Source organism: Hoplias malabaricus, chromosome Y (genome assembly GCF_029633855.1).
Source record: "Hoplias malabaricus isolate fHopMal1 chromosome Y, fHopMal1.hap1, whole genome shotgun sequence".
In the NCBI taxonomy this organism is placed as follows: Eukaryota; Metazoa; Chordata; class Actinopteri; order Characiformes; family Erythrinidae; genus Hoplias; species Hoplias malabaricus.
Window position 1 is genome coordinate 80,550,300 of NC_089820.1, and position 27,309 is coordinate 80,577,608.

The 27,309-nt window shown below is 43.1% G+C and overlaps 1 protein-coding gene across 1 annotated transcript in view; it reads right to left on the bottom strand.

Moving 5' to 3' along the window:
- LOC136678558 (microtubule cross-linking factor 1-like) overlaps window positions 1-27,309 on the bottom strand; it is an 86,521-nt gene that overhangs the window by 40,794 nt on the left and 18,418 nt on the right. The window contains exons 4-7 of the mRNA XM_066656602.1: window positions 6,919-6,978; window positions 5,575-6,705; window positions 5,080-5,367; window positions 824-934 (exon numbers count right to left, since the gene is read on the bottom strand). Coding sequence (XP_066512699.1) covers window positions 824-934; window positions 5,080-5,367; window positions 5,575-6,705; window positions 6,919-6,978 — 1,590 coding nt within the window. The remainder of the gene's footprint in view (window positions 1-823; window positions 935-5,079; window positions 5,368-5,574; window positions 6,706-6,918; window positions 6,979-27,309) is intronic.

Genomic DNA, 27,309 nt, shown 5'->3' on the forward strand with positions numbered 1-27,309 from the left:
TGCACATAATTACATTACCACAATTTTAAAAAAGCTAAGATTTTGAGGGTTCGTTTGCACCAGCAAATGTTAAACAACCCACAGTAACAATTTATTCATGAAGCTGGACTATTTGAAATCTGCTCACAGTCATTAATGTGTATGTATCAAAATGAAGCATAGATACTAGGTGGATGAACGCCAAAATGATTTCGTTTGAGCAACTGCTCTATAATATTTTGAATATTGAATGTGGCTGTGCTTTTTTAAATTGTTATATAAAAAAAAATAAAAAATTCTGCAGCAGAGATGTATTCCACTTGCTCCACACATTGCCCTATACTTTGTGTAAATTTTCAATTGAAAATGTTTTCAAAAGCCTTTTCAGATTTCAGCATAAAAGCCCCTGTGCTCTCTCCCAGTGTCTGTGGTGAATGAGTGGCAAATGAATATAAGTAATGAGAAATCAAAACGACCTGAAATCAAGAGAAGTTGAAGTGAGTGGAGTGACCTTCACAAACAGAAAGTGCACCACAGATGAAGTGTGACTGTGACCGCCAGTACTGCATAGAGCTAGCTATTATGTGTAAACGTATTTTATTTAAACCTAAATATATCTGTTTCTTTTAAAATGCCCAAATCCATTGTCTATTCTTGTCTCCCTTTTATCCTTTTATCCCTTTATCTCTTTGATGTTCTTTGGGAGTTGGCATATATAAACTATAATGGCCTACAAACTTTTTTATTCTTTCAGAATTCAAAGAGGTACTACAGAAATCAGGTACATGATTAAAACTCATCAGCGCTATCTGCAGGCTGGGAGGGAGATGAACGAGGCACTGACCTCGAGTCTGACACTGTGGGGCCTGGTGTATCTACTGAGTGCGGCGGGCCCCAGGGCCTCCGGGCCAGTCTGACGGCCTAGGGACCACTCCAGCTCCTGCCTCCGCCCGGACTGTGAGTGAGGGGTAGGGGGCACAGGGGAGAAGGAAGACAGGGGTGGATGGGGTCAGGAGTGAGAGGGTGGGACGGGTGGGGGTGGGGTAACGAGGGGAAAGGAGATGCATGGAGTCGATTGTGAACGACAAAAACGGAAACAACTCACGAGAAGACACAGAATTTAAAAAGGGGTGGGGCAGTAGAGGCGGGATTTAATGCATAACATAAATGGAAAAAAAAAAACAGGGAACTTATAAACACACAGTTGATTTAAAAAAAGAGATGATGATGGAATAAAACCATGGCAGTGAAACAGAAACAGAGGCAGAGCGGGCTACAAGACAAAGAAAAGCGCAAAAAGGAAAACCAACTTAAAGATAACGCTGTAGGAGAGTGATGAGAAGAGGACGAGTATGAGGATGAGCAGAATCATGGGCTGAAACATCTGAAGGAAATACAAAGTTAGAGTGTAGTGAAAGAGACAGACATAGGAAGAGGAGAGAGCGAGAGAGAGAGTAGAGAGATGAGAGAGAAAGAGAGGGAGAGAAGGGGCAAGGGAGGGAAAAAAGAATGCAAAACTCTTGTTATGAAGCGCATGCAATGAGGGATACATGAGTCTAAAAAAACCAACAACCAAAACTGTGCAGTGAACGTTATGCTAAGCGCTAAAGGCATGCACGCATGTGAGCTGTTTGCCCATGTTCTGTGGACACATATCTTAGCCATGCTGTAGAAGCAGCGTGCAAGTTAGCCAAAAGTCTTCAGCATTAATCGAAGGCCGTACTTCTTTTACCAGTGAGGAATATCTGACTCCACCTTAATGCATGAGGTGCAGGCCATTGCTTTGTACTAGAAGCCGAGACTGTCTGTAATGGTAGTTGGTTTAAGTGCTGTGTTGAAAAGCCTCTGAAGTCATGTCTCATTCTGTAGTCTGCATCGTGACCATATTAGGAACGCTAAGCAGATTTCTCTATGGGAACTATGGCATTTCCTAGCTACTACTTCTGGAGAAAATTAACGACCATTTTGGACAAACCTGGTTGGTTTGAGGGGAGTGTTTTGCGGAGGTTGCTGTACTTCAGATGTAATTCAGTGTGAAGCAGTGTTAGCTAGTTAGCTAGTATTAATATTTTAGCTCCTTAACAACCTCACAGTTCATAGGATCCTATGACACAAAGAAAACTTTGTTAGAGCTGTGCTCTACAGCGATTACGTTCTAAAATGGAGGATTTCCTAATAGGGGCCTGATGATTTCTACAAAACGACAACACAACTTCAGAGGTCTATAGCCACCCAGCTTTACCAATAGTTCCAGCAATAAACATAAACCAAAATATAACATCATCCAAAACCAGAATTCTTTGTAGTGTTTGAGCGCAGAATCTGCTTCTTAAACGTGAAAAACATTTTGAATGGAAAAACAACAGAATACAATCAAGCAAGCGATTTGGTGACAAGTTGACTCATGTCCTTATTGCTGCAGACGCAATAGCAGAGAGCATGTGAGAAGCGAAAGCAGTGTCTCCAAAGCTCCAAAGCCCTCTGACAACATACCAAGAAGGAAAAAAGTAAGAGGTGAATGATGTAATCTGTATTTCATATTCTGAGTTCACTGTTCATAAAGAACCATTAATGACAGTACCATGAAAAAGTCAGAGACCATCTGGGATTTATTCCATTAGGGAAATATTTCTGAGGTGATTTTGTTTACTGTTAGATGACAACTCAAGACTATGGTCCGTTAACATGCCTCTGTCCCTCTGTTGAGTGTGTTGCAGGCATCAATTTATACACAGGGGCTGGACAATGAAAGTGAAACACCTGGTTTTAGACCACAGTAATTTATTAGTACGGTGTAGGGCCTCCTTTTGTGGCCGATACAGCGTCAGTTCGTCTTGGGAATGACATATACACGTCCTGCACAGTGGTCAGAGGGATTTGAAGCCATTCTTCTTGCAGGATAGTGGCCAGGTCTCTACGTGATGCTGGTGGAGGAAAACGTTTTCTGACTCGCTCCTCCAAAACACCCCAAAGTGGCTCAATAATATTTAGATCTGGTGACTGTGCAGGCCATGGGAGATGTTCAACTTCACTTTCATGTTCATCAAACCAATCTTTCACAAGTCTTGCTGTGTGTATTGGTGCATTGTCGTCCTGATACACGGCACCGCCTTCAGGACACAATGTTTGAACCATTGGATGCACATGGTCTTACTGGTGCAATGCGCAGTTAATGAAGATTGTCCACCAGGCTGCTCCAATTTAGCCATGACACCTCCCACACTGCAATGACAGGTGTTTCAGTTTCATTGTCCAACCCCTGTATGTATCAATCTATTTCACCGCTGAAGACGTGGAAAATCACTTCTCTGTCCTTTGGTCTGTTAAATAAAAGGTTGAGGGAACAAACAAATAATTTTGTTTTTCTGTTTTAATGCATTTTTAGGAAGTCTCAACATTTCTGAAAATGGGGTTTGACTTTGCCAAAGTACTGTATATTAACACACACTCCAGTGTTTTAGTGTTTACTTCTAAAACTTTGAGTAAAACAGCAGGGTCAACCAAAGTTTTATTTGGCTTAAAACATGCTTTGGCTGGATACTGGATAATATTCAGAGATAATTGATGTCAAATGCTGCATATATTAAGTTGATGGTGACAAGAACCAGTTTTTTTCAGAAAACTTTAGCAAAGCCCTATTGCTAATGTCTTGGCAACAAACAGTGAATTTGTATTTCATTTAATATCCTTCCAAACCAATTTCTATCACCGCTACTGAGAATTTCCATAGAACAGACCATTTCACATCAAACCATTCTGAATTCCCTTGAAAGACTGGATATCAAGGTTGAACCAAATTTCCCCAAAAACATGTTTAGGGAAAATCAGCTAATATATAGTTATATTACAGCTGTAATGGCTCAGTGTTGCCTTGCTTATAAAAGCATATTGTGCACCAGCCACTGGCTCCAACTTAACAGGCCACGCGGTTGATAGTGGCCCTTTTTGTTCTTGACCCTGACCCTGACACAGCAATTCAGCAAGAAGCCAGGGGTGAGACACTGGGTAGAGATGGAGAAGAGTAGGTGTAGACACTGTAAAGTGTGGGTTTTATTGTAGGAAACTGCTTTGGGGTTGTGGTGGGACAAAGGTTCATGAAGAGGTGGCAAGGTGGCCTTTGGCTGAGCTGGGTGGTGTAGCACAGTTTAGTTAGGCTCTTGGTGAAGCATGGTGGTGGTGGTATGGTCTACAAAGCCTCCATCCGGCTCCAAGTGGCTCTCATAAATGTGTGAGATATGTGTATAGTGACCTGGCTTCTAAGACTTGCTCTGCCACCATTCTGCATTAATAAATTGTTTTTATTAATTCTTTGAAATTTGCATGAACTCCTTATATGTGACTGCTTTAAGCTGAAAAAGCCAAATATTACAACGATCAAAATGTCAATGTTTTATTTTATACACATATTTAGAAAGAGGACGACTAAAAAAATAAAAGTGGATAAATGTTAGGATGTGTTCAAACACAAAACAATCGATTTCCCAATTTTTCAAGTGAAAGCAACAGAAAGTATGTTATGAATGAGCCAAACTCAATGACTGAAGCATACAGAAGCAATGGGACTGTCAGTCTCTATATGATTCACATGCTTAGACATGCCATTGTTTATGTCTAGACCCATCTATGCTGTCTTGCCATAACTATCGTGAACACAACAGAAACAGTGAAGTCCATCAGATCTGAACAGGACACCCATATAATAACATTAATTTCACTTTTAAAATAAATGAACATAGTGTGTCAAATATACAGTTTTACATGGATTCCAGTGAATGTACATCAGGATGGGTGTGTGATTAAAGTTATTTTGGAAACACAAATTTGTACTAAATCACTACTAATTTGTAATTTAAATGGTATTAAGTTACACTTAAAAAACAGTAAGTGTAATAGTTATATGTTATTTTCACCACTCTTCTTATACAATCGAAGTGTATTTCTCTGAGCTGCCTGACTGAACTCTGAAACACATTAATGTGTGTCAAAACAACTTAAAAATTTATGAAACAATAAAACACAATCATGTCCCAAGTAGCATGTGACAGCAGGCGCTACAAGGTTTAAGAGGAGATGAAGGACAGAATGACATATATAACCTACCTGGAAGTCCGTCACCAGGTCCCTTCCCAGAGTTCCGATGGGTGAGTCACGAGACATGGAGGTGACTGTGGACAGGAAGCTGCTGGACTCGGTGAGGTTGGGCATGGGTGAAAGGTCGTCAGTGCGTTCCCTCAGACCCTCGCCCAAGTGGTCCACTTTCTCCACGAAGGAATGGAGTTCGGCCCGGAATGTGCACATACGAGCATTGATGGCATCCAGCACCTGAGAGTCAGGCTTGGGTTCGGTTGTGTCCCCATCGCCTCTGAACTCGTAAACGTCCCCAGCAGTCTGGAAGGAAAAGGAACATGCATCAGGTGGTTCAAGTCCTATGTTACTATCCATTATGCCAAATGTGCTTTACTGAAGCTTGCAGAATCCATGTAAATGATTCAGATGCTAAATATGTCACTAGACCAGCTTAAAAAAACGTTATGAAAGGTTGTGAAATGAAAGGAAATGTTATGAAAACCCACTGATTACAGTAACTTCACCTACCCCGACAGAGTCGGCTCCAGTTATAACCAGACGTCCCTCACAGATCAGACTGTTAGTGTCTGTGATTAGCCGCTCCACTGTTTTTCCCAGCCGTTCTGCCTCCCTTTTAATACTAATGAGCATCTCCCGATCTTCCCGCCTCCGCTGCGCAAGCTCCGCCCCTCCTAGCTCACCAACGTCCGATGCTTTCCCACCACTCCCGAACCCAGAGGTGGCAGTCTTCTCGAATGGGTCCTCAGAGTCGCTCTCACCACCCACAGGACCCTCCCGTTTGGGATGGAGCATCAAGAGCCGTCCTGTCTCCTCCTCCTCAGCGTCCCTGCTCTCAGCATCACTGTCCCGGGGGCTCCCGGTGCGCAGGCCCAGGTGGGCAGCCAGGTCACAGCGCTGTACATTGGAAATTAGCACGCGATTCTCATACTGCAGCTTCATTACCTTCCCGCTCAACTCATCAATCTGTAGCCGAGCAGCTTTCAGCTCCTCCTGCAGGAGCCCGGCACCACTCGTTGGGATGATCACCCCTCCGTTACCACCATTACCCCCATTTCCAGGCTTCAGGACACTTGTGGCACCTTCAGCCTCACCATCACCTGGCCCAGGCCCAAACTTGAAGCGGTTGAGCTCAGTGGTCAGTTGCCTGTTATGGTCCTCAATCTCAGAGATGGAACGTCGAAGGAGCTCAGCCTCCTCTTCCACAAACTGCAGGTGGCGCCGCAGCTCGCTGGCCGACTCCAGTGCCCCGTCTGTGCCATACGGAGAAGTTGGCACACTGGAGAAAGGCTCACGGCCGAAACAATCGCGCTCATACTGGGATCGCAGGTCCTCATTCTCGGCCCGTAGGCCACGGTTCTCCACCTCCAGCTCTACGATCTTGCGCCCCAAAATATTGGCCTCCTCCTCGACCAGCCTGAGCCGCAAGCGTAGCTCAGCCTCTCGTGTACTGTGTGGCCCACCTCCTGTCACTTCAGCCAGGGGCAGGGGGCTGTCCACGTCCCCGTACACAGACTTGTACTTCTGGAGCTCCTGCTCCAATTCATCCTTCTCCCGGCCCACTTTGGCCATTTTCTTACGCATCAGGGCAGATTCCTCTTTAGCGAACTGCAGCTGACAGCGCAGGTCTGCACTGTCCTCCTGTGTGAATGAGGAGAGTCAGGTCATAACATTTCTCATATTAATGATATTTAGCTGTTATAATAATTATCTGAAACACCAAAACGACCTTTTATGTTACTTTAACCTACACTTCAAAGTTCTTCTACTGTAAAGTTACGTTTTTCAAGGTACAAGGATTTATTCTGAGAGTGATGATGTATTGCGTAAGAGTAGTGTTTAAAAAATACAAACCTGAGTAAGAGATTTCTTGTCCTTGAAGGTTTCCCTGCTCCCCCGTCTCCTCAGTGCCACCTGAAAGAACAAGGAGAACCAAAGCCATGAGAAGGGAAAAGAAGAAGGGAACACAGCTTATGTCAGCAGAAGGTACAGGACGGTAAGCCTGACACCCCACTGACAGTTGATATTCATTTTAGAATCGCTGTGAGTTGAAGAGAGAATGCTGATGGTGTTGTTATGTAAGAACAGATTAGAGATTAGTTATAAGAAGAGCACAGAGGTCAGATAGATATACATGCATCTGATTACTTAACAAATTTACATCATTTTCATACTGGCAAATCATACTGTTTTGTTCAGCTGAAAGGACAACAGTGACATTCGTGATTTTTTTGGCCAAACCATAGCTTTAATGCATTAATCAGAATGTACAGCACTGTGCAACAATTAGGATTTATTTGTCATAACTATTGTCTCTTTAACATTATATACAACAACAACAACGTAAATATGAAATACTACAATCACTGACCAAAGTTTGTACAAGCAGTTATTACTATGTACTATATTCTATTACATACATTCATAGTTATTATAAACTTTAATTTATAATAATAATAATATAATAAGTTATGGGCGGCACAGTGGTGCAGCAGGTAGTGTCCGGGTGACTGTCTGTGAGGAGTGTGGTGTGTTCTCTCTGTGTCTGCGTGGGTTTCCTCTGGGTGACTGTCTGTGAGGAGTGTGGTGTGTTCTCTCTGTGTCTGTGTGGGTTTCCTCCGGGTGACTGTCTGTGAGGAGTGTGGTGTGTTCTCCCTGTGTCTGCGTGGGTTTCCTCCAGGTGACTGTCTGTGAGGAGTGTGGTGTGTTCTCCCTGTGTCTGCGTGGGTTTCCTCCAGGTCACTGTCTGTGAGGAGTGTGGTGTGTTCTCCCTGTGTCTGCGTGGGTTTCCTCCAGGTCACTGTCTGTGAGGAGTGTGGTGTGTTCTCTCTGTGTCTGCGTGGGTTTCCTCCAGGTCACTGTCTGTGAGGAGTGTGGTGTGTTCTCCCTGTGTCTGCGTGGGTTTCCTCCAGGTCACTGTCTGTGAGGAGTGTGGTGTGTTCTCCCTGTGTCTGCGTGGGTTTCCTCCAGGTCACTGTCTGTGAGGAGTGTGGTGTGTTCTCCCTGTGTCTGCGTGGGTTTCCTCCGGGTGCTCCGGTTTCCACCCACAGTCCAAAAAACACACGTTGGTAGGTGGATTGGTGACTCAAAAAGTGTCTGTAGGTGTGAGTGAGTGAGTGAACGTGTGTGTGTGTGTTGCCCTGTGAAGGACTGGCGCCCCCTCCAGGGTGTATTCCCGCCTTGCACCCAATGATTCCAGGTAGACTCTGGACCCACCGCGACCCTGAACTGGATAAGAGTTACAGATAATGAATGAATGAATAAATAGTAAGTTATTATAAACTTCTGTCAGATGATGTGCTTTGAGATATTATCACTTCTTTTGCAATTTGATGAAATATGATGGGTTTTAAGTCATTCAAAATTTATATATATATAAAGCTTTCCCAGTCATTTCAATTCTTTCAGTTTCTGTCCTTCACTCTGGGCAACATCTCTATTTTATTTACAGCTTCCGAGTGTCCAGCTAATAAATCAAACACTGAATATAAAACAGTCAGCTTTGTCATTATATCATCTTTAAACAGGGAGGGGGAGTGTAGTATAACGCAGAGAGGCTGGTCACAAAACACGCACAGCTCGGATCAACAGGGAGCTGCTGCACGCAACACAGGCTTAAGGACTGGCGTATAAAAATCACACAGAAAAGAGTCAACCACTACCTTGCACAGTTTTTATCCATTGGTGTGTGTGAACGTATGGATAAGTGTCTTGAACTTTTCCATCATGAGTTAAATAAGAAGTTAATGCCATTGCTGAGAATTTCCGCTTTGAAACTGCAGTTGTCCAAGGACTGTTTCAGATGGGCAGCTTTAGACAGCCTGGGTTTCTTACATCACAAACCTGAGGAACCAATCCTGTCAGCATGAAAGGCGGGGCTTTTGAAAGACATAGGGACTTACTCCATATTCATAGATCTGCACAAACTGAGTAAGGCAAAGGCAAAGGTGTAAAATTACATCAATGCTATTTTAAGGCATTTAAATAGTTAAATTCAATTTAGCTAAAGAAGGTAAGTTAAAATCAATGACTGGAAGGGGACTTTGATGTTTTCTGCACAAGTCTGTTTTTTATATGTTGTGTTTATATGAAATAGAGGGAAGAATCAATAGTCATTATCTCATGAGAGAGAGAGCGAGAGAGAGAGAGAGAGCGAGAGCAGTGAGTTTATCTAATTCCAGAACAGCATGTTAGCATTAGCATGGCTATTTAAAGTTCTCTGATGTGTCTTCCTGCTCTGAAGCTTTTTTAGGACACACATATGGCTGATGTGTTTGATCAGAGTGCTGATGGAGTGAAAGTCTAGTGATGCTAACACCGGGGGCTAGCATTAGCCTTACTTTGAACCGAGTTTAGGAACATGGTACAACCCTGAGTTTAAAGAAGCCCGAGGTAGTGGAGTTTGAATCATTTATGGCCAGACATATGGAAAGAGTGAGTTTATTTCCTAAATTCTGAGGGAGATTCACTACCCATGAACTCATGAGAGAGAGAGAGAGAGAGAGAGAGGAATAGCTGAGAGCCCACCTAGAGACAGTACAAAAACATACTAAGAAACAGAGCCTAAAGTGATGTCATTTTTTATGTAAGAACTGGCTAATACATCACTGTGGATTCAGATCGCCTGAGTCATTCCACACCCAGTTCTCAGAGGCCTTTCCTGTTCTGTTTCTACAACTATTATTACAAACCTGACCACAGTCATTTGTACATGTGGACGGAAGATGAACTGTTTCAGTCCTTAGCCAGTGTGGGAAGCACATGCACTTTATAATCATGATTTTTGGGGTTTAAATCTCAAACAACTGCAAATAATTCACTATTCTCATTCACTGCAGCTACGAACATTTCTACTGCCATGTGTGCATTAAATGTTGGCTCTGGGACAAGTGCTGTGATTGCTATTGTGTTTATTATACTACAGAAAATGGGCCACAGTCAGAGATTTAGCTTTTAAAATGGATGGCTAGCTTGTTGCTTAATGGCCATTTTGAGTGAAAATTAAATCATTAAATGGTGGCCTCTTTCCACAGACTTAAGTCTACTCTTCCAAATTTCTGTTCTGATCTCATGAAATAACACCACCAATGGTGAAAATCCAAAGCTAGCTCCAGAACACTGTACACACAACAACTTTTCATTAAAGTCAAGTTCGTGTTCAATACCTCGTCTTGTGCTTACAAACATATTACATATTTGTGGTATAGACTGTGCAGTTTAGGTAGAGATTTCAGACTAAGAGCACTAAACACAGCTCTGTTTTCCACTAGGCCCCTTCCTACATTCCCCTGAAAATCTAATATGTGTAAATTAGTAGACTGTTGGACTTGTAATGGTAGCATGATGACAGCTTGTAGCAATGCATCAAGGTCATAACATTTCCATTAGGACAGCAGCTGGGTGTAGGTGCCATTGTCAGTTTATTGTATTCGTACACGTCTATGCCTATATTTAGGGGGCACTGGTTATATTACATTTTGTTGAAATTTAAAATGTGGAAATGCCTTTTCCTACTGAGAGCAAACTACTGCTATAAATAAATAAATAAAGTAAAAAGGACCTTAACATTTTGTGGAAAAAACATAAAGTAAAGCGTGTGTACATATTAAATTTGATCTTTATAGTAATATATAGACATTGTCCACTAAAATGTGACATTTTAAGCTTGTTTCTTTTCAGAAAACTTGTGAGACTGTACACACCATTCATTTATTCATTCATTATCTGTAATCGCTTATACAGTTCAGGGTCATGGTGGGTCCAGAGCCTACACAGAATCACTGGGCGCTAGGTGGGAATACACCCTGGAGGGGGCGCCAGTCCTTCACAGGGCAACACAGACACACACACACATTCACACACTCACACCTACGGACACTTTTGAGTCGCCAATCCACCTACCAACGTGTGTTTTTAGACTCTGGGAGGAAACCGGAGCACCTGGAGGAAACCCACGCAGACACAGGGAGAACACAGCACACTCCTCACAGACAGTCACCCAGAGGAAACCCACGCAGACACAGGGAGAACACACCACACTCCTCACAGACAGTCACCTGGAGGAAACCCACGCAGACACAGGGAGAACACACCACACTCCTCACAGACAGTCACCCGGAGGAAACCCACGCAGACACAGGGAGAACACACCACACTCCTCACAGACAGTCACCTGGAGGAAACCCACACGGACACAGGGAGAACACACCACACTCCTCACAGACAGTCACCTGGAGGAAACCCACACGGACACAGGGAGAACACACCAAACTCCTCACAGACAGTCACCCGGAGCGGGAATCAAACCCACAACCTCCAGCGGTCCCTGGAGCTGTGTGACTGCGACACTAACCTGCTGCGCCACCGTGCCGCCTCTGTACACACCAACACATGCAAATTTCACTGCAATACACACAATCCCATGGCTGAAAATGTATTAGTGTTTGGGTAATTCTGAGGGAGAGGGTTATTAGATTGTTGAACTATAACTTACCACAATCCCACAGAGGTTCATTCAATAGTTTCATTGAATGTGAAAGCCATAAAAACAACAACTCAGAGCTGAAATATGTTTTTTTTTGCACCAATGCTCAAATAACACTATTAACATAAAGTGGTCGAGTGCATCACACCAATCTCAGGAAAACCCAGAGAATCAAACACAATTATCCGGATGAGAGTGAACATACTGCATTCTCCGTGTAAAGAGGAGTGTGAGGAGTAACTCAGAGAGGAGGTGGGAAAAGGAAACGTTGAGAGAGGGCAGAAAGGTGTCCAATGGACTGCGGCCCACAGTAGCTGTTCATTCAGGCTTGGATAATCGCGTTCTAACTACGGCCTGATAATCCTGCTGCCTGGTCCTCTCCCAAACAAGCTCCCATCACAGCCTCCACACCCACTCTCCCCTGCGTTACACAACCACTGAGATTGGACACGGCCTGTCAGAAGTTTGGGGACACCATGCTTTTCTATGATGCTCAGCAATCATTAATCATTATTAGTGTATATTACATGGATAAGGTTTATTCAGAGGAAAGCGTGGCGCAACATTTCAATGCCACAGTAAACATTAAAACACTCTATTGGCTGAGCATTGCTCCAAGGCTCTTGTTTTAAAGACTCATTAAGACAGTATCCTGAGTTCTGACTGTATTTCACAGGCACAGAGCAATACAAAACGACTCCACTCTCATATGAGCAAACCATGCCTCGTTTAAATACATTTTTAAACATGCAACAGCCCGCCCTATTTTCTGAGGCAGACAGTGTGTGTGTGTGTGTGTGTGTTTGTGTTAGCATGCTTGAGCAGGAGGTTTGCTGTGACCGTGACAGGCTTAGGAGGGATGATATTACACACAAAAGAGACCGTTACACACTCTGCAACAGGCGCATGCATCAGCCTATTCACCAGCGGCACAAAGCACCACTCACCACCCTCTACTCCCTCTATCTCTCGTCCTTTTTCTCTCTTTCTCTCTAGCTAAAAATCCCACAGTTCCGCCTCTGCTGTTCTAGAACCAGTTTCATATCATGTCTAGACTGCACTGCATCTTTAATACAGGCCTTAGATCAGCCGTGATCTTTTGTTTGAGATTCAAAGCCTGGGGCTGGATAGTCTTGGGGTTGGATGGTCTGCAGGATGGCTTTGTGAGGGCGACTGCTGAACACGTTTTCCCATTTTTCACCCGAAAACTTTTCAAAGAGATTAGAAATGAGGCACCACAAAAGGGGGACTTAGCCATTCGGGCGCAGCGGGGCGGGTTCTCATCGGGCGTATTTGAATGTCGCCTGCTTAAAAATTCTGCTCCTTTTTTTTCTGGACCATTGGGGGGAAAAAGTGCTTTGAGTGATTTGTCTTGTCCAGGATTTGAATTGGAGCCAATGATGCAGGGGGACACTTTTTAAAATGATGAAATATGTTTGGAGATAGCTCATACCTTTAATATTTTCTATTAAAGTTTCACCACCATCTGTAACATCTGTAAAACAGAAGGCATCAACCTGTGCCAGTAACTGTCCCTGTCATACAGAAGCACTTAGTAAAGCAGATTGGCCAACAGCACATTGAATTTCCTTTATTTGTGGCATTATTATATAATTATTACCCATCTATTGTACAGTATTCTTATATGTTATTCCTGTTAACAATATTAATAGACTATGGCTTAATGTGGTCTTATTCTTGTTAAATGTAATGCTCAAATAGCATAATACTGTGGTGTGTTCTCCCTGTGTCTGTGTGGGTTTCCTCCGGGTGCTCCGGTTTCCTCCCACAGTCCAAAAACACACTTTGGTAGGGAATTGGGGACTCAAAAAAGTGTCCGTAGGTGTGAGTGTGTGAGTGAATGTGTGTGTGTCTGTGTTGTCCTGTGAAGGACTGGGGCCCCTCCAGGGTGTATTCCCGCCTTGCGCCCAATGATTCCAGGTAGGCTCTGGACCCACCGTGACCCTGAACTGGATAAGGGTTACAGATAATGAATGAATGAATGAAGAAAATACTGACTACTAGGTTTAGAAAAAAAAACCCATCTGAAATCTGGAATGAAACAGACTTAAACTGACTGAACTCTCCATCCGAAAGACCTTCACTTGAATAGTAAATATATGGAGAGTAAATCATGGAAGTAAACTGAACCATAGTACATTCTCCTGAGCACTGACTCTAGCGCAAACCGACTAAAATAAAACACCAATCTACCTCATGCTCTAGAGATCTTAGCCGATGATGATGAAACTGAATGCTAGTGATGGACCTTGGCATTATTTTCATGTCTGGTGGATACTGGTGTTTCTAAGAATGCAAAAGTACCCAGGAGGAATGAACTGACTGTAGTGTGTTTGCTGTTTGATCTCCAGATCATGTTCAGGTTTAAGTCAGCATCATCTCCACTGAAGCACACACATCCCCTCAAAGGCCAAAAACACAACCCATAACTGACAGCAGCCTTGGTTTCTAACTCACTGGATGAAAAAGTAAGATATCTCAGATGTAAGTCAGAGCAGTGCTTCTCAGGGCAGCACGGGGGGCACAGCCCATACATCATACATCAAGTCCACTGTAAACGTGATATGTAATTGTATTGTATTCAGTACGAAGCTGCCGTTTTATATTAATTAGCATTTAAAATAAATTCCAGTGTAGTGTGGAATATATGTTGAAAATATTGTAAACTCCATAAGTTTGGAAATCACTGCTTTAATGCATTATAAAAAGCACTAAACAGGTGGGCACTGGAGAATCTGTCCATTCACCTACTGTAGTACCTCCGTCTGCTGCTCTACGTACTTTCTTCGCCACACTTTCTGGGTGGTGGATTAGTCTCAGCTCTACAGTGACACTTATGTTGTGGTGGTGGTGTGTTGAGCTGGTATGAGTGGATCAGACACAGCAGTGCTACTGGAGGTTTTACTGTAACTGCTCTCATCCTGATGAGGGTCATGGTGGGTCTTGAGCGTTCTTGGAATCCTTGGGCACAAAGCAGAAACACACCCTGGACTTTGGATGCCACTCCCTAAACTTCTGAGTGAAGGTGTAGTTACTTCTGCACTGTTCTGGATTAGACCAACTACGCCTCGAACGCATAGAACAACATTTTTCTCGTATACACAGATCAGCCAGAATATTCAAAACCTCCAGCAGCACTGCTGTGTCTGATCCACTCATACCAGCTCAACACACCACCACCACAACATCAGTGTCACTGCAGAGCTGAGACTGATCCACCACCCAGAAAGTGTGGCGAAGAAAGTACGTAGAGCAGCAGACGGAGGTATTACAGTAGGAAATCGTAAAACGAAGTGCTCCTGTATGGTCAGTGGAACTGAGAGAACGGACAGTGAGTGTAGAAACAAATAGGTGGTCATCAGTGGCGGATGCTGGTCTTTCAAGGAGGGGAAGCTCAATTTCGGCCTACATGATAAAATGTGTCGGTTTATTTATACGTAAATTCTACCCTCCGTTCCTTTTCAACAAAATGATCTGTGACCCTGTCGTACCAACAAGGCGTCTTTTCCAGAGACTTGACTAGTGTCCTCTCAATGGCCAGCAGAGCTAGGCTGCTTAAACGGACTTGGCCCATGTGAAGTGTGTCCGCCTGTGAGTGCTTTGTGACGGTGGAGGGGCTCAGCAGCACCCGCTGGACAGAAACTGAGATAGAAGTCAGAAAGAGTGATAGAAGTTAGTCTCCAAACACAAGCAGCTACAAAAAACCCACCAGAAATAGAAGCTCGATTTGTCGCTAGTCGTTTTTAACAAAGAAAATGCCACTAAGAGGATTAAGAAAGTCTCAACTCAGAACAAAATGAAAATGTAATTCTCCCACGGATCTTTACACCAAAGGATCGCTGATTCGCTCATTTCGCTGTCAATCAAAAAGGAATTCAGCCTCAGACAGGTCATCCAATCATCATGCAGAAGCTGAGCGTCCGGGCCAGCCGAGGCCAGCCCACTGCCCCATAGACCCCCAGAGACGCTGAGCGTCCGATGGGCGGGACAAAGCCCAGCATTTATCCAATCACTCGTCTCGTTTCGCTGCACTTCGCTGCTTCGCTATTGAACTCTGTGGACGCTCAGCATCCACACTGTTTAAAGCACTGTGAAGCTGTGGGAATGATTGAGAGGAAAGCCGCGTCTTTGCCAGTGATAAGAAGCTGATTCTGAACAAAAGTTAATCGCGTTGTAGTGCATATTTATTCAATCACATGTACACACAACAGTATATATTTGAACATTTATTTTTTAGCTTCCCTTGCAGTCTTAGAGCAATCACCACTGGTGGTCATAATGTTATGGCTGACCAGTGTAAACACAGCAGTACGCTTGTGCAAGGAGGCCAGAATCTAATCACCAAGCTTAGAATGGGGAGTCAATATTTAACACCTGTCAGATCATAATAACTTAATAAAGAGCTCCTTATCTAAAGTAATTGCACCATTTTTTCATTTTTAAGTGTCCATCTACTGTTTAAGATTAAAATATACATAACTAATAAAAGAAATATCACTGATAACTAAACAGACGTTTGTGTAATTGCTCTGTGATTATTGCTCAACGAGGCTCTAAATGAAGATCTCCATGACCTGATGTATTTTTGTCTCTCTCTCTCTCTCTCTCTCTCTCTCTCTCTCTCTCTCTCTGTGTGTGTGTAAGAGAGAGAATATTTGAGCATGAATCACTGGCTAATAACCATGCCTGTGTCCTCTAAGCACCCCGATGCAGTCTTTCACTTATCGCCAGTCCTCGCGGAGCGTTTAACATTGTGTACCGTGCTAATTGGAGGCGACAGAAAAGATCTGGCTTTGCAGACGGTGTCCCGTAAACCCATGTTAGCTCATTATACGTGGCGAGATTTGGACTGAATATCAGCCGTTAAGATCCAGTGCACAGCTATGATAGCCAGCGTTATTTGGTGCAAGTGTTAATACCCCTCATCCCCTCACAGTAAAGGCCCCTCTGAAGCTTGCCTAAGAGCCGTGCTTGAAAACAACAACAACACAGTGCTGTGTGGGATTTGTAGTGGAGACGGATGGAGGTTGTTTACAGCGCTTTTCATGTTCCCAGGGCAATCAGTGATTAAGTGCTGCCTTCTGCTTGACACTTACTGTAAAGCACTGGAGTCTGGAGGACCATTCCATTACAACAGTGAGTTGGTCACTAGGCCCACCATAGTCAACTTAACCATGCTAACCTGCCCAACAATACACACTGCCCACACATACGGACACCTGCAGCAGGGTAAATCAACAAAACTAAAGTATATTAGAGAAGGGCAAGACCATTCATTCATATCCATTATCCACACCATTCATTATCCGTCAGATCTCTCTCTATTTCTCTATCACTCTCTCACCTTCTTTTTATGCCCTCTTTCATTGTTTGCTTTCTCTCTCACTCACTGCTCCCTTTCTTCCTCTTGCTGTATTTTCTTTCTCTCTTTCTATTTACTTTCTCTCCTTTTGTCTCTCTTCCTCTGTTTAACCTCTCTCTCTCTCTCTCTCTCTCTCTCTCTCTCTCTCTCTCTCTCAGGGTCAGGCCGTCTGTTGTCCCCGTCCACTGTGCTCTCAGAGAGTGTCTTGTGTCTCCTGTCACAGAATACAGAGACTACAGTCACAAAAGCGGGTTGCTCGCTCACTCTTACACAGAATGCCTTTCACCCAATCATAACAAAGCACCCTGCTCGCCCTCTGAGAGCACAGCGTGCCCAAAAATGCCACCCCCTCCTCGCTCCGTCTCTCATTCTTTCACCCTCCATCTCTCTGTTATCCTGCATTTCTTCCTCTGGGACTGCATGGCAACCAGAAAGAAAAAAACTAGATAGGGGTCTCGTTAATATCTCAGTAGTTTCTCCTACACAGCAACAAGAGCAGATGGAAGACAATAGAACCTTTAGCTGAGGTCTTCTGTTGCTCAAATATTTCTCCTGACAAAAGTGGTCTCACGTGTGTCTATTCTTGAGTTTCAGCGGGGATCTGAGTAAAAAAATCGCACACTGGGCTCAGAGTTGCTGAGATAACGACACTCAGGAACTCAAACATTTCTCATCTAACACTAAAAGCTTTTTCCAAACAGAACCCTAAGTTGTCAAGACACCTTAGCAATGTTTGGAGAACCTCTATTGAGTCAGATTTAGATTACACACATTTGGTCCTCGTGAAAATAATTTCCAGACCGGATATCTTTTAATTAAGCGGATTTATGAGATGAAAAATAATTAAGGCCACTGGATAACAAGCTAGCCATTGATTTGTAAAGACTTTATAATCTTTATCTGCCACCCTAAAGTTTAATACCCTCCTAACTACACCCTGATGAACCGGGTTATAATTAGGAGGTAATACATGAGTGGGTAGAGCCTTAATACCACACGGCCACTAGAGAAGAATAGACTAAAGTGGGCAAAGAAGAAAATATTAACAGTACAGTCCACACCTATCATAAATAAAAATTATCAACAACATTTAACAGGCACTTCAGCCAAAATTAAAAATGAAACCAGTGCTATATGTATGTCTACTCATCCTTTACAGCAGTGGCACAGTAGTCCCAAGATATATAATCCATAATAATAAACCATATATAATATTAATTGTAGATTTCTGTTGATTTTAAACGTCCCATTTCATCTCCAGTGTTTATGTACTGATTCTATGCATTTCAATAAGGAAATAAATATTCACTTCACACCACACTCCTCACAGACAGTCACCCGGAGGAAACCCACGCAGACACAGGGAGAACACACCACACTCCTCACAGACAGTCACATGGAAAAAACCGACACAGACACAGGGAGAACACACCACACTCCTCACAAACAGTCACCCGGATGAAACCCACGCAGACACAGGGAGGACACACCACACTCTTCACAGACAGTCGCCGGAGGAAACCCACACAGACACAGAGAGAACACACCACACTCCTCACAGACAGTCACCCGGAGGAAACCCACGCAGACACAGGGAGGACACACCACACTCTTCACAGACAGTCGCCGGAGGAAACCCACACAGAGAGAACACACCACACTCCTCGCAGACAGTCACCCGGAGGAAACCCACGCAGACACACGGAGAAAACACTACACTCCTCACAGACAGTCACCCGGAGGAAACCCACGCAGACACAGGGAGGACACACCACACTCTTCACAGACAGTCGCCGGAGGAAACCCACACAGACACAGAGAGAACACACCACACTCCTCACAGACAGTCACCCGGAGGAAACCCACGCAGACACAGGGAGGACACACTACACTCCTCACAGACAGTCACCCAGAGGAAACCCACGCAGACACAGGGAGAACACACCACACTCTTCACAGACAGTCACCCGGAGGAAACCCACGCAGACACAGAGAGAACACACCACACTCCTCACAGACAGTCACCCACAGGAAACCCACGCAGACACAGGGAGAACACACCACACTCCTCACAGTCACCCGGAGCGGGAATCGAACCCACAACCTCCAGGTCCCTGGAGCTGTGTGACTGCGACACTAACCTGCTGCGCCACCATGCCGCAATAACCCATTAACTGTAATTAATTAAAACGATGTAAAATATGACTGTAAGCCATGATAGAAAAACCCAAATTTAAATAAAATTGCCTGGAGTAAATATATGACCATGAACTAAACTTAGTTTAGCAGACTGAACAGCTGAAAGGTGAATAAATGTCATATTTAAATAAGTTCATGGTTGTGACCTCACAACCTAGGGATTTCAAAACTGACTGTATTTGTAGCTGACTGTTTGTGTATACGGAAATACTGTTTCCAATGATGCAGTCCTCTAGTGATAGATATCCTACCCCTTTATTCTTGAAATATCAAAATATCAAATGTCTTCCATTATGTGTACTCCCATTATCCTTTGATCAATAAATGGCCACTTAATCAGGACATACATGTAGCATGGGAGAGAGAGAGAGAGAGAGAGAGAGAGAGTCACATACACAGGGAATAAATACATGATAAGGATTACAGGCTCTTGGCTCAGGAAGTGAACTACCACGGGAGATGTGGAAAACAATAATGCATCACACAGGAAGTGCAACATTAATATTTCATATTTTATTAAATTATCTAGCAACTCTGTCGCTAAAAAAGGCAATAATGTAGCTTGTGATTGTGGTCTGAGAACAGTTAAGGTAATGAGAGAGGCTCAGTTCTGCCTTAGGAGCATTTACCCACATCCTTTTTTCAGATCAAAGCCCAGGACTTACAATCAACTAATCAGAGCCTGCTTTTCCCACAGCATCCTATCCCACAAAAATCCTCATATGACTTCAGTGCAAGCCTCACAGTGAAGTTCTGTTTAATGCTACTAGAGACGCAAGGCCCTATCCACCTTCATTATACCAGATTCTTTGCAATTCAAAATTAGCAGCGGATCAGTAGCGTGACGTAATGCAGGCTTATGCCCATCATTAGAGCTCAGAAGCACTGGGTCATTAACCAGCCAATGTATTCCCCAGTGCACTCACTAGTTTCAAACAAATGCTAGAGTGGTTTCTCCACCGCAAAGCAATAAAACAGTCATGCTCACTTGCTCACTCTCTCTCTGTCTGCCTCCCTCGCTCGCTGTGTGTGACTGATAACTAAACACACACTGTCACTGTCAGCCACAACAATTTTGTGGCATGGTACAGAGTGAGGAAAAGAGAGAGAGCTGGAAGAGAGGGCCAGAGAAACACAGGGAGTAAGAGCGAGAGAAACTGTGTTATGAGGAGGTGGAGAATCGATAGCAAAAACACAGTAACTTGATTTTTTCTGCTACACTGAGTTGCTATTTCCGTCCACACAACATCAACCAAAGCCAATGATAATCAATTCATACACAGATTTCCTATAGCACAGTTCACACTCTGGCTGGTGAGGAGAGAAGGCCTCGGTGTTGGTAGTAAAATGTGTTTAGTGTGTAGGAGGAAGCCCTGATGAACTGGACCGAGTCTGCATAGGGAGAGAGTGTGTCTCTGTGGAGAACAGAGTGGCCTCTTGTTAGCCTCGAGGCTAACCAGCAGCAAACCACTTCCTGTTTCATTGTACATATCTGTCCTTAACTGCAGCTAGCTGTAATTTCAAAGTGAATTACCACAGTTACCCATAGTTACGCAGCTCTGAAAGGTGTTATTGGCATTGTGCTGTATAATGTGCTCTTCTCTGTTAAGAACATTATCTTCCTGCTATTTGCACTGAAGAATTAGCTCTAACAAAGCCAGAATCACATTTACATTAACCTTAGTATACATCACATTTCATTGCCAAAGTAAAATCCAAATGTTTTCCAGCAGAAGAGAAATGTGATTTGCCCTGAAACATGATTCATCAGGGCATCATTCTTATCTGCCCAATATAAGTGCTTTCTGCAGTTCTTTAGCAATCTGTGCTACAGGAGCTCTTCTGTAGCAGAGGACTAGACTGGATAGGCTTTGCTCCCCATAAGCATCAGTTGGCCTTGAGCACTTATTACCCTGTCAGTGCTTTACTGGTATGTCTTCCTTGGACAACTTTTGTTAGATACTAGCCACTGAATACCAGGAATACCTCACACGACCTGTCCCAGTCATCCAGCCATCACAATCTGGCTTTAAACAAAGTCACTCTTATTCTAATACCTGCCCCTATTTCCTGCTTCCAATATTAGCAATGTTTTCCATCAGTCTAAACCTCCTAAACACTACAAATAAACATTTGCCCTATTTCATTATCATAAATATGCACAGACCAGTAGCAGCATAATGAAGTCGTGTGCAAATGTCCTTGATTTCCATGACCTACAACAAAATAACAATTGAGCAAATAATAAACAGATTTTAAAAAATAACTCCGATATGCAAATGTGGCTAAAAACAAATTGAAGCTAAAAACCAAAGTTTATCAAGACTGCACAAGTCTTGCTGGTTGTGTGTCACGTTTGTACATCTATAGCAGAATTCAATTTTAAATATCTAAAAGCTAGCATTTTGAAAAAATATGCTAATCTGTGGTTGCTAGCTAATATAGCTAAAATCAAATAGAAGCTTGCAGCCAATAATATGCCTGTTTTTAAAGTTCTAATTTGTGCGTGTTCACTTTAATTAATTGTTAGCATTAACTTCTTTTACAGGCGTGGCATCACTGCTACCTTCCACATAGCAGACAGAGGTTCAATTCCCAGAGTGGGCAGAAATGCTCTGCTTTACCAGAAATGGTGTAATAGCTCCAAATAGCATATTTAATTGTATGTTAATAATAATTGGTGGCTGTTTGCTAACATGGCTATTAAAAAATTGAAGCCACCAAGCATGACTGTATTGTCGAAAAGCTAGCTGGTAGATACAACCAGCTTTTTAGCATTCATTTTAGCTTTTAGCAACAGCACTAGCTTTTCAAGGAGCCAGACTACTCATGTTCCTTAGTCAATGTGACCTCAACAAATCCTGTTTTCTGGAGTATCAGTTCCCAGCAGTAGAGCTTACTCCACAGCACACGACACACCTGCCACAACTGATATATCACAAATCTCTGCCTCAGGGAACGTCCCGGCATTACAACATCTGCTTCAAAACACTACTTTTCTTAAAAGTGAAATTTGGAAAAGAAACGCTAAGCCCCCCCTCACCCCCAGAGGGGTGCTTAAGTCATCCCACTTCAACCTGCCTTCAGTGCCACTTTAAATTATATCAACTCCGAGAGAAAAAAAAAAAAACACATTCTGCTTTAAAGCAGGTTTGGCCCTGCACAAACTTTCTGATAACCAGGAGGAGGTGGAGGATGAGAAAAGTGTATATTCAATTGGCCCCAGACCCACAGAAAGACATTCATTTTCAATTACCCTGAAATGAGAAATGGAAAATATACAGAAGGGAGTGAAGTAGGTTATTAAAAAAGAGATAGCGATTCTTCACAAGTCAACCTGCTATATCATTATCACCTCAGCTTTATTCGCACTCCTCCAGCTGTGACCTGCAGCACTGAAACCACATGCTTCACAGATACGGCCCAAAACCCAGTCCACAGATATTACTGATCATACCCTTTCATTTATTTCACTTCAGGTCCAGATGGCTATTATATATTATCATTTTTTATATATCTAGTATGTCCAGCTTCCATTCCTTTCAGGACACTTGCTATAAGCTTTTCAAGGAAATGTGTAGGGATGCATTTTTATTCCAAACCTCCAAAGTTCAGGCTTAGAAGTTAATACATTTTTTCCCTCATGATTTTCCTCAAGTTTTTCTACACACATCTTTTCAAACCCATAGACATGAGCTCTCCTCACTTTGGTAGAGGGAACGGAAAACACTTGATCTACCATAGGGTGACCAGATATGAGATGGTGAAAAAGAGGACACGTCTCCGGGGGGGAAGACTACGGACGTGCAGACTGACCAATTAAATGTTTACAGTGAAGGTTATCGACCAATAACGGTAGCTCTACAGTCAGACCGTCCAATCAGAGCTCTAGAAAAACAAAATCCCGGGCGTTTGCGAAATTCCGCCCGGACATTTTTTTAAGTCTAAAAAAGAGCGCTCGCGGGTTTCCAGCAGGAACAGGTTTACTGAAGTTTAATTAAGTCCAACACACACCATAAAAAAAATGCATCCAAAACCAAAGGGAAAATCCAGAGAATAGTAATTAGGTCAAAAACACAAAGCATTAAAACACTAGCGGTCCGAATCCAAAAGACAGAGTCAGGAGAAACGTAAGAATAGGTCATACACAAGAAAGCTTTCACAACAAGATAACGCTCAGTATGCAACAGGATAATTAACAATACTGGGTAATTATGTGTAATATGAAACAGCTGTGATTCAAAACTCAGCACAAAAGAGCTCTCATAGGTTGATGGAGTCATGTGACTACCCGCTGAACAGAAACAGGTGTGACAGTTTCAGATCATTCATTCATTCATTCATTATCTGTAACCGCTTTTCCAGTTCAGGGTCACGGTGGGTCCAGAGTCTACCTGGAATCATGGAGGGGGCCAGTCCTTCACAGGGCAACACAGATACACTCACACATTCACACTCACAGCTACGGACACTTTTTTGAGTCGCCAATCCACCTACCAACGTGTGTTTTTGGACTGTGGGAGGAAACCGGAGCAACCGGAGGAAACCCACGCAGACACAGGGAGAACACACCACACTCCTCACAGACAGTCACCCAGAGGAAACCCACGCAGACACAGGGAGAACACACCACACTCCTCACAGACAGTCACCCAGAGGAAACCCACGCAGACACAGGGAGAACACACCACACTCCTCACAGACAGTCACCCAGAGGAAACCCACACAGACACAGGGAGAACACACCACACTCCTCACAGACAGTCACCCAGAGGAAACCCACACAGACACAGGGAGAACACACCACACTCCTCACAGACAGTCACCCAGAGGAAACCCACGCAGACACAGGGAGAACACACCACACTCCTCACAGACAGTCACCCAGAGGAAACCTATGCAGACACAGGGAGAACACACCACACTCCTCACAGACAGTCACCCAGAGGAAACCCACACAGACACAGGGAGAACACACCACTCTCCTCACAGACAGTCACCCAGAGGAAACCCATGCAGACACAGGGAGAACACACCACACTCCTCACAGACAGTCACCCGGAGCGGGAATCGAACCCACAACCTCCAGGCCCCCGGAGCCCCTTGATCACTTAAAGTGGCAGAGGAAGCCGGCTTTGTAAGTTGTCATTTAATGGTGGGTGAATTTTTGGGAAAGAAAAAAAAGAAAGAAAAAGAAAACATATTTTCCCATAAGCAAACATGGCATAGTCCCAGCACTTGTCTGGATGCTAACAGTAGGTGGAAGCAGAAATATTTGGAAGGCAGAATGTGGTCAGGATTGAGAAGTAATGCCTTTAAAGTGAAAACATCAGTCTCCTGTTACTGGTGTATGGTTCTGATGTGTGTGTGTATGAAGATAAAGGCTGTGTTGCTGTTTATTGAGAGACAGGGGGATTCCTCTAAGCTTTTAATCTCTGACTGTGAGCCTGCAGGATCAGGGTGCTGTGTTTAACAGTGTCTTTGTGTACTACACATACATCTCTCATAGGCCTCAGTGTCTCTCTCTCTCTCTCTACCTTTCTATCAGTGTCTCTCACTCTGTTACTCTCCTGCTGTGACTCCAGAGACAGAACACAATGACACAATGAATGCCTTTCTCTAATTTGGGGGTCTGCAGGCCTCTGGAGAGTTGAGGGGGGAGATACTGTGTGTTGGCCTTTGGGAGGGGGATCAGTTTGACCCAGCTGGTTAATGAGAGGCTTGCCTTTGCCCCTATAGACCAACCTCCTCTCACTCACCCCCCACATCTGTGGGTCAGTGGAGTCCCCATTGTGAGTGTCTAATAAGGGGGTTGGATGTCTAATCAGACCGTCTGTGTGGCTCTATGGCAGTGGACAGCTGGTGCAGCAGACAAGCATCTTGGTTTGAATATTCAGGTTCAGCCACAGAGCACCATGCAATTCAAATAACAACATTTTTATCACATTTAAATTCATAACACATTTTATATCAAACAACAGCAACAAAAGCAATAATACCATTATAGATGTTATATATAATTCTGTCCTATTTCAAATCAATAATTCAAATCTGACCCATCTTAAGGATATATTCCATTTACAAAGAGTGCATTGGCTCCAACCCCTCTACAACGATAGCATCTCACTCAAACAGGTGGAGGAGTTTTGTCACAGAGTACACTTTCAAGGAGAGGTGGAGTTTTCCACTCTACTACTGCTTTTGTTAGTTTGCTGGTCATTGATTTATACATAGTTCTCCTCATTAATTGTAACGTAATGTAATTAGTTTTGTGTTCTGTTCTGTATTGTATCATGTTTGTGCTCCCCTTGTCACGTGACTGTTCCCCCCTGTCTTGTGTCTGCTTCCTGCTTGTTCCCAGGTCAACACACTTTCCTTGTGTTTCTGGTGTCACGTGTCTTAATTAGTGCCAAGGTGTTTCTTGTTTGTGTTGTCTGGATATAGTCCTTGTCAGTGTTTCCTGGTTGTGGGTCTTTGTTGATGGATGGATGGATGGATGGATTGATTGATTGATTTATGGATTTATTTATTTCATGTCTCTCTCTTGCCAAATTATATCTAGTTCTATGTTTAAAGCCTTGTGTATAGCCACTTTGTTCTGTATAGTCCTTGTTTAGTGTTTAGCATTTACCCTTGTTTAGCATTTAGCCTTGTTTAGCGTTTAGCCTTGTTTAGCGTTTGGCATGTAGCCTTGTTTAGTGTTTAGCATGTAGCCTTATTTAGTGTTAGCACCTTTAGTCCTTGTGTTTAGCTTCCTTCTGTCTAGTTTCCTTTTGGTTATTGTTAATAAAGTCTCCTGCACTTACCTCCTTCCCTCACTCCTTGAGCACTCCTACACACCCTGCATTGTTACATTAATAGTAATGGTTTCAGTTTGAATGTATAAGTAAATAAATATTGATAATTGTCAAGTCTGTCAAAGCAGAATATCAGTTTTCAAATTAAAAAATTTAAAAAAACAACATTAAAATAAACAAAAGTTCACACTTCAACGCAGTACACTAGAAATGACTACATCCAACCACAAAAATGCGATCCATTTATCTGTTGCACACAGACCAGTCATTGACTATGAATCAGTATAAACCCATGAAAACATTCAAAAGATTTTTTCAGTAGCCCATGTTTGCACAGTCAAAATACATTCAAACAAGGTGCTTTTTTTAAAGCCATCAACATCAACAATCTATGCTTTGGGATGCTGGTTATGAGATGTGAGTTCCTCTCATAAACCAGTTTAATTAACAGTAAGTGTCCAGCTCTTGCTGGGTTGATTAAAGCTTCCTAGTCCAGGTGGAGCCACCATGTTGCTATATCTACTGCTCCCAGGCTTTAGTCCAGATGGCAGGCCGCTAACCAGGGCCCTGGGTGACATAATGGGGCTTAAACAGACATCTCAAGGGGATAGTTCTGTCATGCTCTCGCAAACCCGTTTACATGACAACTTAGGTTTGATCTCCCTCAGTGCCAAGTGTTATGGAAAACAATACAATATGTCCAGATGTTGCCCCTTCACACCGATGTAGGACACAGTGATCTCAAGCTAAATCTTATAATATTATCATATTTAATGTCAGTGGAGAAGCTACAGAAGTGACCCCAGGTCAGTGTACAAGAGCTTCCTCTAAGCTGAAATAAAGACAGATGGTTAAACTCAACCCATTCCCTCCATGATATAACATCAGAGAAGAATAAATCAAGTTTGGATTTGGAAAATGGACACTGGGCATTGTGGAAAATGGTAGATATGGTGACCGAAGATAAGTCCTGATGAGCACACTTGGTATTGAATATTAAACATTACGCAATTGGGAAAAATCCATTTCATCCCGAAGAGAAATTATAGCCATCTTTGTTTAAAGCGTCTACACAATATTGAGTGTGCAGTTTAAAACATTACAGCACTCAGATAGATTATGTTAACAAATCTAGGCAAATTGGAAATAATTAGCTTGATTGCCAATCTCTCTTTCACTTGCATACAAAATAAACAGCATTTAATATTAATTAAACACACTTAGTGAAGATATTTTGACAGTTCTTCATTAGGTTCAAGAACATTTCTGAATATTCAGAAGACACACCATTGCAGGATGTTTATATCTACATTACACAACTATTTACCAGATGACAAACACCTCCCCTGATAGCTGAAATAACAGGATGGCAAAATGAGGAA